Genomic DNA, 13,894 nt, shown 5'->3' on the forward strand with positions numbered 1-13,894 from the left:
AGATTTAAAGTATATCCATGAAATCGTCACAATCTTGTTAAATTTTTTAAAATTTTAACATAGTAAGCTTCATATTTTATCTTTTCCATCTCCATATAATTCAGAGGTCTTGAAATTCTACCATTCTAGTATCTGTTTATCGCCCAACAGTTTTTTTGCTACTGTTAACAAGAGTCTATGTCTTTCCATGACTTTGTGTATTTCATTATATCAGAAAATTGAGAAGTCCTTTCTTTATTCTTCAATGCAGTTCTTCAGTTACCAGAAAACCTTAGAAGTGCTCTTATATTTGTATATGCCTATAGCAACTACCTGGCTAAAATTGTATTAGGGTAAATACATATAATTATGTCTTCTCTAATATCTATTTTTGAAAACAAGTAAGTTACTTGATTGTGAATATCTTGATCTTTAATAGATTTACTTTATTTCAAATTATATATATATACACACACACACACACACACACACACACACATATAAGGTATGATTATCTACAGCAAAAGTCCATAGGGCTGTTACGCCTTTGAAAAATAAACATAAAAGCAATATAAGACCACCCAAAAATAATTCTAATTTCTTCTTATCTTTAAATAGTTGCAATTCTTATAATATCTAAAATTTAACACTGGGATGTCAGCTAGGAATCCAGAAATATAATTTTGGACCTGTAATAATATAGTTAATTGTCTTAGATAATTGTGGCTGAGAAACCTATTTGTAGAGCATATGTACCTATATAGAACTTAAGGTTGCAAATATTTTTAAATAGAGTCAGAAGTTATTGACAGAAAACACAAATATTAGTGATAAAGGTAAAATAATATAAAACTTCTCCCTTAAGGTGCTAATATTTTATAGTCAGTAATTGTCAGTAATAAGTTTGATCTACAAACACAATGGACAATGTTTGTGAGTTGTGCGGGTTGTTTAAAAAAAGGAAGGGGGAGGGCTTCCCTGGTGGCGCAGTGGTTGAGAGTCCTCCTGCTGATGCAGGGGACACGGGTCCGTGCCCCGGGCCGGGAGGATCCCACATGCCGTGGAGCGGCTGGGCCCGTGAGCCATGGCCGCTGAGCCTGCGCATCCGGAGCCTATGCTCCGCAACGGGAGAGGCCACAACAGTGAGAGCCCCGCGTACCACAAAAAAAAAAAAAAAGGAAGGGGGAAAATGATAAGTTGAATGAGTGAAATAAAGCAATCTAAAGTTATTGGCACTGTGTTTGAACCTTAGAGAAAATGAAAAGTTTAATAGCTTTAGAGTTCTTCCAGGTCTATTAACAGAAAAATGGAAATAGCAAGTTTAGTAAAATGTATCTTATTTACATATTTTATACGAATAAGGCAATCAGAATTGATTTTCCTAAATTACGAATTTGTTTCTACTTTTAGGCCCTGTATCTTAGAATGAGGTTTATCTGATAGTCACTTACCTGCTGGTCTGTTCCCTGCCTCTCAACATGAGATACTATCAAAGCTTACATATAGTAGCATAATAATCCATACTCTACAACTTTTGAAAAGCTTTATTTTTAATAATAGATTGCATTTTCTCGGATCTGATAAAGGTTGGATAATCGTTGACATTGGTGAAATGCTAGTAATAAAATGCTATAGAACGTAACTCATTGCTATACCAAGTATATTATCTCTTCATGTCCCATTATCACTTAAAAGCAATTATATCCAAAATAGGTATTATTACATAAAGAATCTTTTATTATTCTTAAAAGGTAAAAGTATAATTAAGGACGTATAAGTGAGGTAAAGTGAAAGCCCTTTAGACATAAAGTCTAGAAGAGAATAAAAGATGAAGAAACATTTATTTTAAAAAGAACATCTTTGCAATTACAAAGAAATGTTTGATAATATATTATGGTAAATTAGAAAATACTGAACTATTTAATATTTGTAAGGTAAAAATAATTTTCAGCACTTTTAGACTACTAAGCTACACCAGAATAAAAGGTTGTATAGTAATATATTATTTTGATTATGAATTACAGAGTTAAATAAAAGCCTAGCATGCATCTTAGATCTCATTTATTTATTCATTTATCAAACTTTTTATTTTTAATCCTTGGTATGTATCTGATGCCATGTTGGGTGCTGGAGTTAAAAAATGAATAAGACATGGTCCCTGTCCTCAAGAAACTCAATCTGTTGCAGAGGTCAGCAAACTATGGCCTGTAGGCCAAATTCAGCCTGTCGTATTTCTTTGTATGACTTGTGAACTAAGAATGGATTTTTCATTTTTAAATGGCTGAAAGAAGTCAAAAGGAAAATAATACTTTGTGACACGAGAGCTATTTGAAATGTAAATTTCAATGTCCATAAATGAAGTTTTATTGGAACATAGCCACACTCATTCATTGACCTATTGCCTTTGGCTACAACAGCAGAACTGAATAGTTGAATGAAAACCGTATAGGCCTGCAAAGCCTAAAATCTTTACTATCTGATTCCTTTGCAGAAAAAGTTTGCCAACCTCTGTCTGTTAGATGAACATAAGTCATCTTTACTCACATTTTTAACTGACTTTTAAATTTACTTTTACCTTTTGTTCTTTAGTAATTTGAAATGATGTTGGGTTTCATTTCTTAAATTTTTACTTTTAGAAGGAGCAAAGAAAGAACACTTTTCTTCCATAGTAAAATGTATTGCACCATTGTCTCAGTAGACAATATAGAATAATAAAAACAAAAGATCCTTCATTATAAATAATATATAAAATTTTGAACCTTCAAAATTGATCAAATTATTGGATTTGTTATACATTAAGTAAAGTCTCACTCCAAAAAAATTTTCAAGCATTTGTTTGTAGTAGTATCTCCTAAAAAGTGTCCTGATAAAAGTTGTCATTATGAAATAAACTAAAGGAGGAATCACAAAAATTTCAGGAAACTATAAATTTGATGTAAAGGATGTTCATTTAAAAGGGTTTTTATGGTTCATTTTGGAAGTGAAGAGGCATCTGACAAAATGACTAATGCTGAAAGAGGTAAAATCTGGTACAAAGGATGAATTTCTAGGAAAAGATTATGAATTCCAGATCACATATTTTGTTTATAGCCTAAAATATTTACATTTCTTTGGAACAGATTACTACCTAAACTTTCTACAAATATTTTCCACTTGGGTTATTAGGAATTTTTTTACAGAAATATCAAATCAAAGAAAAACTATTTATTTTATAAAATTTATTTCATAATCAGTATATTGAAATTTATATATTTCATAACTTCAGGTATGAATGTACTGTAAGTCAACTATAATTTTATGTGGTCATTAACCATTTTTCTTACATTATAATGCTTCACAAACGAGAATACTGTGTAAGTAAAAGGAAGGAGACATAATTGAGCTGAGTTACTGACTATATGTTAATGATTCTTAATTTGTGACTCTTGTGAAAATCAGTGAGAATTTACATTTAACAGCACCATCTAAAAGTTAACATTGGACATTTTAAAAACCAGAAGAACTCTCCTGCATTATAGCAGAAGCATAGCAGAACACCATGTTTAATAATTTGTGTTTTTGAAAGAAAATTTGATCACTACTGTAGGTCATTTAAATTATATAGTTGCTTTCAAGTACATATCAATATTCTCTAGAAAACATTGTTAATTTCCCTAGCAAAATATCATATACTGATACTGTAGAACTCTACGAATATTTGTTTTGTAATTCTAACATTGTTATGACTAAAGTAAAATACTATTATACATGGTAAAGGTAAAAATAACCATATTGAAATAAAATTTTGAGTATTTTTAAATTGTTCTATATAAATAGGATAACTAAACAGTGTGAAATTGGTAAGAAAGCAGAATACTAGAAACTCTTGTACTGGAAATATTTAAAACTAGATTCAGTAAAATATACTATCCCTTTATGGTCAAATAAGGTTATATTTTATGCCATTTGAAGGAGCTCTTTTTGTAATTTTTATGAAATAGTCCTGGACATGGGAAATACGTTTTCATCTTTTTACCTTTGTCTAAATATGTTGGGATGCAATATGTCTATATCCTGATACTAACACTTAGTGAGTCAGACAGACCTAAATTTGAATCTAAAACTCTACCACTAACTATGAAATTAAAGCAAATTAACCTGTTCAAACTTCAGTTTTCTCATCTACTCAATTAACTAATGCCTACCTCTCAAGGTTGTTTTTTATGATAATTGAGATAATAAAAGTAGTCAATAATACTAATTAACAAACATATATAGCACTTACTATGTGTCAGGAGCTATTTCAAGCATATGTTAATTCATTTAGCCTTCAAAACAACCATGTGAGGCAGGTACTATTGTTGTATCTATTTTAAAGGTGGAGAAACTGAGACAGATCAATTAATTGATTTGCCCAAGGTTATCCAAGCTAGGAAGTGACTATAATGCATGTAAAAGCATCTAGTATAAAACCTGGCTTGTTTGTAGATGCTCAGTAAATGTCCTTTACCATTTTTTTCTCATTTAATTAATAATATTACCTATTACCTCTAATTAGATATGACAGCCCCAAATGTTTCTGCTACTAACCATTGTACCCTGATACCTATTGTTAGCTATTAGCATACCTGGTGGATATGTCTAAAAAATAAGAATGTTAGTCAACATTTTCCCACTACTACTTCAAGTCATGGGCAAAGGAACAAGAATAAGAATTTCTATAGTCTATATGATATGTGGATTATTAGTGCAGTTGCATTAAGTACCTCCTGATATCCTGTCTGAACCTATTTACTTTGTACCTCTGTAGTTTAAAATTTTTGGAATATGGCTTGAAATGGCCCAAATATGTGACATTCAGGATAGCTTTTTAGTAATAGTCCCTTTTATCTGGGGTTTATATTTATTTTGCATTATCCATTGTAAAGTAGTATATGCCTCAGAGCATGGGCACATTTATGACCTACCAGTTTGCTAAAAACAACATTTATAGTCTTTGTTCAATTTAACAAGTATTTACCAAGCACCTTGGGCTTTATTGAGTGAATGCTAAAGTACATGTACTCCTAAAATTGTCACCTGACAAATCAAAACAATACAAACTTAGTATCAAAAATGTTCAGACAAATGGGCTTCCCTGGTGACGCAGTGGTTGAGAGTCCGCCTGCCGATGCAGGGGACATGGGTTCATGCCCCGGTCCGGGAAGATCCCACATGCCACGGAGCGGCTGGGCCCATGAGCCATGGCCGCTGAGCCTGCGCATCCCGAGCCTGTGCTCCGCAACGGGAGAGGCCACAACAGTGAGAGGCCCGCGTACTGCAAAAAAAAAAAAAAATCAGGCAATTGAGGTCAAAAAAATTCTTTAAAGGGAAAGATTAATATAAAGCTGAGCTATCAATGAAATTTTTATACAAGTAGAATTTAAGCTAAATTGAAGGAGAGAAATAGGATTTAGATTAGGAGAGAAGAAGACATTACTGATGGGAGTAAGAAAGAAAGGGAAATGTATGATCAAGCTACAGAGAAAGATAAAATTAAGAAAATCTTCCTGGCTAGAGCAGAAGATTCACTTTACATAGAAGGATGGATAAACTAGAACTATGTTATTTTAATCTCTTTCTTAGAACAGCTAGAGTAGTACCATCTGTGGAGATGCAAAACAGCAACTATCATTATTCAGAGATTCCTCTGAAGCCAGAATTCATAAGATGACTATCAAGCAATACACACAGTAAAACCGTGCCATCAATCCTTTCTAAAAGTAAACGCTTTTGAGAATTGGCACTTATTCAATAAGTGTACATTCCCCAGTAAGACTAACATCATTATTTTTGAAGATTGGTTTTTTTGCCCTGGTTTTTGTTTTGTTTTATTTTGTTTTTGAAGTTCTGATGTAATGTGCAAGCCTAGTGACTATCCATACCATTATTTGTATATAAAATTTAAACTGCTGTGAAGTACCAGGTTCTAATTTTGTTGATTTGTTGTTTGGAAACCTTTTCAGTCAATACTTATCTTACCATCAAAACAAGGGATATTTTTTATCATAGATTTTTTGTCAGTGCTGTACCTCGAGTTGGCTTAATGTTTTATATAAAATTACTAGGTAATAATAGAGAACTCACCGTTTGATGAGAATTCAAAATCTGTCGTGTTCAAAGTCCTAGCATGACCTTTTCATCATTCCCAGCCTTTGTGTGAACATCTCAGTCACAGCTTCTTTCATCTGAGAGTTTATTGCTTGTGTAGTTCTAGTTATTTGAAAGTCCAACCCTGCTACCTTACCCAAGACATTTACCCTTTGTTTTATTTATGCATTAAAAGGAAAAGCTCCTTAGTATTACTATCCCAGTTGAAAAGTAACAGGTATAACATTAGAACATTTAGATAATTAGAGCAATATGTGACATTGCATTTAAAAATCATGTTGAAAGCCTCCTGTTCCACATAGCAATACTGCAGAGGGAAGTGTACATTGTTCCTTGAAGTGGGGATTTTGGAATTTTTAGCATAAGGCAAAAAGAAAAATTTCATATATGAAGAACCCATAAATAAAACGCTGTCTTCATTTTCCCTTAAGTACGTTTCTTTATTGCATGCCTACTCTGCATCAGAACAAGTTTTCAACTTTTGGGGAGTTCTGTTGGGGAAGAGAGATGAATCATATCAGTTAACATACAAGTGAGTACAAATATACTTATTATCGTAAATTCTATGTCTAATTAGAGCTCTTACTAGAAAAGTAGTGTTGCCCATATAACCATTTGTGACGCAGCATAACATAGTGCTTAAGAGCACAGACTACTTGGATTCGAATCCTAGATTCACCTCTTACTAGCATGTGACCTTACACAACTTACTTTACTCAGTTTTCTTATGTGTAAAATGGAGAGAATAAGAGTACCTACCTCAGAGGGTAGTTATATTATGTGAGTTAATGTAAGTAAAAGCAATATTTATTTGCTACATAAATATTTCGTATTAGTACCTACAATCTAAATAGAACTTTAGCTTAAAAAGTAAGTAGATAATGGTTGAGTAAATATTGAAAGAATTTTTCTCTAGGGAAAAAATCAAGCAGGATAGGTTACAGAAAAGGAAAAAGAAACAGAGATGACATGCTAAATGTTTGTTTTTACCTTGAATTTATCAGAGTAATAAAATCTTGAAATCAGTGTTCCAACTCACCCTTACAACCTACTCTCATAAAATGAACAGAGACTGGCAAACTAGAATAGTTTTGCAAAATATATGCTAAGATATTGACAATAAAGCATCATTAAATATTTTGCAAATATAAAATGCTAAAAGCATGTTTATTTAGAGATATAGTTTCAGGAATGAAGATTTCAGAATATTCCTTTCTTCATTATTGTCTGAAACCAAGAATGTGAATTCATCTTCCTTTTATTAGATCTCCATCTATAAAATGGACTTAATATCACTTTTCACACAAAATGTAATATGATGACAAATGGATTTATATCTATCAAGTCCTCTGAGCTTCTTAGAATAATATCACTGAATTAGAGCAGAATATTTGTATTGCCAGGCATAAAAGAAAACTGATAGAGGGTAAGAAAATGGACTCAGATAACAAAATAAACTGTTTGGAATTATGCTAATAATTTTACTAGTATTATTTCCTCATATTGGAACTTGGGAAAACCATGGCTGCTATTAAAGAATGGCAGACAAATATCCAACAGAGGGAGTAACCATTTCAGATAATCATAATAACAGACACAACTGAGAATTTACAGGAAGAATCCAAGTTCCTTCAAAAGATGCTGAGAAGAAAGAAGTAAAGCTGTTGGAAGTACGGAGTTTGAAAATGAACTGTTACCAGTTGCACAGAGAGAGAGAAGGACATCAAATATCAAAGGCACAATGCAGAAGAAGCAATTGATTGTGCTAAAAGGACCAATTGACAAGAGGCAATATATTATAATCCTCTATGAAGACTGAAGATAGCATTATATTGTTGGATGTCATTGAATAATTTAAGTGTTTTCCCCTCACCTTCTTCACTCCTTCCCATAAGTTTGATTACAGCATATGATACATGGCCCTTGCATGTAATAATCCTCAGCATAAAATTTTATGTGAGGAGAAGATAGGTCAGTTTTGATTAGAAGATGATTTTGAATAGAGTTCTGCAAATTTTAAGAATACTTTTCTACAAAATGTAGGCATTGGAAGCAATGACAAAATTAGTTTTGAATATTGTATAAATACGGGATTTCCCTGGCGGTCCAGTGATTGACTCCGTGCTTCCAGTGCAGGGGGGCATGGGTTTGATCCCTGGTCAGGGAACTAAGATCCCACATGCCATGTGGCATGGCAGTAAATAAGTAAGTAAGTAAAGTAAAATGGGGTCTTATTATAATGTTTCTCATGCTTGCAGTGATTCAAGACTATATTTTATATAGGAGACCCGCATTATAACCCCATTGATAAGATTCAAAAGAGATTCACGTCATGCCAATTTCCCACTATTGTTAAACACAGAATTTAGAGGTTTTGGGTAATTACGTGATACTTTGATATGAGTTCTATTTGTGGGTCCTATTTACTTCCCTTTCTCGTTTACTCCCTTTTTGGCATTTTTTAAGACTTGCCTGTACTGTATCCTGTCCCTTAAGATGAGATTGCTCTGTGGGGTGGATAGATGAATGAATATCACCATCAGTATTAAATATTTAGAGGAATGAGAGGTCTGCTTTTATATAATATTGAAAGCCTATCCTAATATAAATGCACCTTCCCTCATAGGTGTATCTTGTGCAACAGTATTAATAATAATGCTCTAGTTTATCTTTGTTCAAACTTTAGTTATTACTGTTTGCCTTTTAAATATAAAATACCTTAAAAGAGGGATCAGCAAACTTATTCTTTAGAGGTAGTAAATATTTAGAGATAATAAATATTTCAGGCTTTGTGGGCTATGTAGTCTCTGTCATAACTACTCAGCTCTGCCAGCCCTGTAGCACAGAGTCTGCCATATGATGATATAAATGAATGGGCCATGCTGTGCCCCAATAAAACTTTATTTATGGACACTAAAATTGGCTTTCTCATAATATTCATGTCATGAAGTATTACTCTTCCTTTGAGTTTTTTTTCAATTATTTAAAAATGCAAAGATTACCGTGATTTCAGGCCATGCAAAAAAACAGACAGCAGGCAAGAGTTGTCCCATTGGCTGTGGTTTGCCACCCCCTACTTTAGGACATTCCTAACCTATAGTGTATTAGCATCTGCTCTGTTAATCAAAAGCTCATAGGGTGTAAGGTTTTCAGAAAAATGCTCTGAGAATTTAAGACAGAAAGGAGTTGCCCTGTGAAAATTAACACTTCATAGACTCAAATATGCCCTGAGTGCCTACTGTGTATATACCAGGCACTGTTCAAGATATTGGGGATACAGCAATGAACAAAGAAGTCCAAAGATTCTGCCTTTATGGAATTTACATTTTAGTGGTGTGTCACAAATATAAGTAAATTAGTAAAATGCATAGTATTAGAGATGGTGATAAGTACTATGGATAAAAATAAACCAGGGAAGGTGGATAGGTATTACAGGCCGGAAAGAGGGTTGTAATTTTAAATAAGGCTATCAAGCAAGGCTTCATTGATAAGGCGACATTTGAGCAAAGACCTAAAGGAGGAGAAGGAGCAAACCATGGATCATGTAGAACCTGTGTGTCACCCTCAGTATAATGGAGAGTTTTGAGCAGAGGTGTAACATGATCTGACTTATATTTAAACAGAGAAAGCATTTAGGAGGCTATTGAAATAATCCAGGTGAAAAATGATAGTGACTCAGACCAATGATAGAGATAGAGGTAGTGAGAAATACATTATTGTTATATATTGAAGGTAGAGGTAACAGATGGAGTAAGAGAAAAAGAAGAGTCGAGCATAAGATCCAGGACTTTGACTTGGGCAATTGGAAGAATGGAGTTGCCATTCAGTGCAATGGAGAAGACTGGGGGAAGAAGAGGTTTGAGGAGGAAGATCAGGAGTTTTACTTTGGTCATGGAAATTTGAATTGCCTTTAGATATCCAAATGGAGGTGTTAAGTTGGCAGTTAGGTATATGCATCTGGAGTTCAAAGGAAAAGTCTGGGCTAGAGATACTATTTTTTTTAGAGTCATCAGTATCTTAATGGAATTAAAATCCATGACAACTGATGAGATCATCAAGGTATTTACTAGTATTACTATTTATTTATTGTATTACTACCCCTGCTTCATTTCCCATCCACTTTCAAAGAGGTATGTAGTTTCTAGTAACCTGTCCCCTCTGCTCACTCACGAAGGGTGGAAGGGATCCCACTGAACAGGAACCTGGCCTACACAGGAAGTACTATTAGTTGGCTATCCTGAAATTTTGCCATGGTGTAAACATGGGAGTGAATTTTCCCAAGTACCTCCTTGCTGGAAACTGTTTGCACTGGAGGTAAGTGTGAAAGGGGAGGTTGTGGGGAATGATGGGGTGAGGGCTTCCTAAACCTTTCCCAAACCTCAGGAATGGCCTGATTCTGAGGAAGGGAGAAGGTTCAGGCTGGTTCTTGTTTCCCTGAACCAGTTTATACAGCCCTAAATTTGACCTGCTTTCCTCAAACTGGGAGTCAGAAATCCCTTTTCTCTTCTGTTTTTCTGCTGCAGAAATTCCCAACATTCCCATTTTGTGGGCTCCAGAAAGGGGTAAGCGAAGACTTCAATCCCAGCCAATCATTTCCAGATTAATAATTTTTAGTGTTTTGGTTTCTTTTATCATCATAAAAAAACGCTTGGACCCATTTTTCCCATTTGTTTAATTTCCTTGTGGATTGTTATGTATCTATGTTCTAGGGTCATTCCGTATCCCTGGGCAGTAGAGTTCAGATCCATATGCTATCTCCATTTGTGTGCTGTTTCTTTTGTAGATTCTCATACGCAGTTTATTGATGACTATTTCCTAGATGGAAGACACCCCATTCAGGAGACTACTTCAGTCTTAATCTCTTCTTTTCCTGAGTGTTGTTTTGTTCTCCTGCTGACAGCTTTTCACTACCCTACCCAACTGCTTCTGATGATCTGTCATCACTTCTCTGCTGTTCTGTCTTCCTGTTTAACTGCCTTTGATTTTTGTCTCTCCTTTTTCCCCCCATTACGTATCTGCTGAATGATTTGCATTCTTCACTCACTGGTGCTTTGTCCATCAGCAAATGGCCTGGTACTACATATTCATCTGCTATTTTAGCATTTTAGACTGCCCAGCATTGTCTGTCGGCTCTCCTACCATTCTCCTATACCGTGGCCTTCCAAGTGCTATGCTTTCTGTCTGCCTGATCTTGCCCTACCCAGTCTATACCAGTAATATTATAAGTAGGTTCAGATTGTTTAGCACTTTTGTTACCTATCTCTACTTGCCTTGTGCCACTAAGTTGGACTGCTGACTGAATTTGCTTGACTACTGTTCTTCTCTACCTATTTGCTGCACATGGCTGCCCCATTAGTTGACATGAGACATCACATTCATCGCCTGTGTACTCAGCCTTGCAACTTGCTGATTGGTCCATATTGCCTCCCTTATACTTCTCTGCATCTGGTAAATCACTGGCGTTGCTCCTCTGTTGTCTTGTAACCCTGATCAGATTTTATTTCCAAGAAGTGTTGCCTACATATTGTCCAAACATATCTTAGCAATAGGAAAATGCCTCACTATTTAAGTCCAGTCCAGTTTACTCCTAAACTGACTTAAATTCACAACTACCATCTTTCTGCTTTTTTATACAACTCCACATTCTTCCTCTATTTAGGAATAGATTTTTTCCTAAATCATTTATCATCTTTGCTTCAGTTGCCTTTTCATATCATATATTATGTACTTTTGTTCCTTGTGTATGGGATCTTTCAGTAATTTTCCATATAATAAATTTGTTTCCTAATTTATTTTCCCTGATTTTTCCAGGGCTTCATGAGGATAAATTACTCCTATTAATTTTATCCTTTTTAGTTAAGACCAGAAGAATTTTTTGAAACTTTAAAGTATCATCTCTAAAAATAATAAATTTAGTTGTCTTATAGCTCTTTGTAGTTAAGATTAAGGTAACTTTCCACTCTGCTCCATTTTTTCCTTTGAGAATATCATTTCTCTGCTACTCCATAATTTATGTAATATCATTTAGAGATCCTTTTGATGTATTTATCTTTCCCTCCCACATTTTAGACTGTGTTTTCTTTTGTGTGGGTAAACTTTTAAAATTGAAATTTTCCTTTATTTACTAAGTATTTGGCAACTAGACTAAAAAGCTTTAATTATCTGGACTATAAAGCTTATTGTCTTATTCACTTGTATTTAAACAAAAGACAAGATCAAACAAAAAGTAGAGAAGAATCTTGGTGAAATTTTCACACAATTTCAAGAGTCTGAGGAGATTTAAAGTGGGGTGTGTATGCATGCATGAAAGTGTGTATATGTAGACTTGAAGTGTTCTATGTGTGTATATATCCACAACATCATTGTGCTTGAAGTGTGGAAAATGCTGAGTATCCATATTAAATTTTATTTTATTTTTACTAAAAATGAGAGGCAAAGGAGAAGGGAAAAGCTAAAAAGAGAGTGATAAACAGGGAGTACAGGAAAAGGTATGGATAGGTTTTGCTTCTGTTTCTCCCTCTCCTTTTCCTTTAGTGATAGAGATAAAATTGATACGAAGCAAAAGACTGCTCTAGGAAAGTCAAGAAAATTACTTCTGTAGGTTTTAATTTTTTTATTGTGATAAAATACACATAACATAAAATTTACTATTTTAAGTGTACAATTCAGTGGCATTAAGTACAGTACATTCACTATTTTGTATAGCCATCACCACTATCTGTGTCCGGAACTTTTTCACAATCCCAAATAGAAACTCTGTACAGTAAACAGTAACTCCCCATTCCTCCCTCCCCTAGCCCCTGGTAACCTCTATTTTACTTTTTGTCTCTGAATTTGCCTATTCTAGGTACCTCATATAAGTGGAATCATACAATTTTTGTCTTTCTATGTCTGACTTAACAATATTTTCAAGGTTCATTCATGTTGTAGCATATATCACAATTTCATCCCTCATTGTGTGTATATACAATTTGTTTATCCATTCATCTGTTGATGGGTACTTGAGTTGTTTCCATCTTTTGGCTCTTACATTAATGCTGCTATGAACATTAGTATGCAAGTACCTGTTTTTCTTACCATTCTTTTGAGTATTTACCTAGAAGTGAATTCAGTAGCTTTTAATACTTTTGTCTAAGAAGAAATTAAATTAGTAGCAAAGACATCAGGGAAACTACATAATTAACACGAAAGATGTATAAGTCCAAGATACTGTATCAGGAGTCGAAGAAATTATAAACCTTTAGAAAGGCCACAGAAGGCCAAGTGAGATTTAGAAGACACTATATTCTAATAATAAAAGGGAGAATAAAGTTGAAATAACACAGATATTGGATGTTTGAAGGACAGCAAAAGTGATTCTGGAGAAGGTTGAATTTAAAAAATACTCGAAGTGGAATAATGCAGACTTTAAAAGAAGCGGAGGTAAGCGTTTGAAAGGCAAGGTTTAAATGAAGTTAACGGAACTGAGATGAGGCAACCAGGTTGTGTTTATAGGAACCAGTAATGAGAACAGGAGTTCATTTCAATTCAGTGGTCTTCAATTCTGGATACCCAGCTTTCTACCTGAATTGAACTCTGCACCATAGTGTCCTAGACCTTACAGGAGTTACAAAGATTGGAAAAAATTGTTCCTTGTCTTCAGGGGGTTTGAAACTAGAGTAGTTAAATATGCAATAATAATGTGTTTAGGAAAGAAGATTTTCAATCCTTTAGGTGATAATGTTTTCACAACTCAACAATTTTTTGGTGATTTTACATACTTTATCCAGCCTTTCTGAGCCAAGGT

At 34.1% G+C, this 13,894-nt stretch overlaps 1 protein-coding gene across 15 annotated transcripts in view; it reads left to right on the plus strand.

Moving 5' to 3' along the window:
- Positions 1-13,894, plus strand: part of GPHN (gephyrin) — a 623,627-nt gene that overhangs the window by 263,386 nt on the left and 346,347 nt on the right. For 9 of the 15 annotated variants that reach the window (XM_060294925.1, XM_030855270.2, XM_060294926.2 and 6 more), the window contains exon 5: positions 10,632-10,670. The exons of the other annotated variants lie outside the window; for them this stretch is intronic. In XM_060294925.1, coding sequence (XP_060150908.1) covers positions 10,632-10,670 — 39 coding nt within the window. The remainder of the gene's footprint in view (positions 1-10,631; positions 10,671-13,894) is intronic. 15 annotated transcript variants of the gene reach the window in all.

Source organism: Globicephala melas, chromosome 2 (genome assembly GCF_963455315.2).
Source record: "Globicephala melas chromosome 2, mGloMel1.2, whole genome shotgun sequence".
Classification (NCBI taxonomy): Eukaryota; Metazoa; Chordata; class Mammalia; order Artiodactyla; family Delphinidae; genus Globicephala; species Globicephala melas.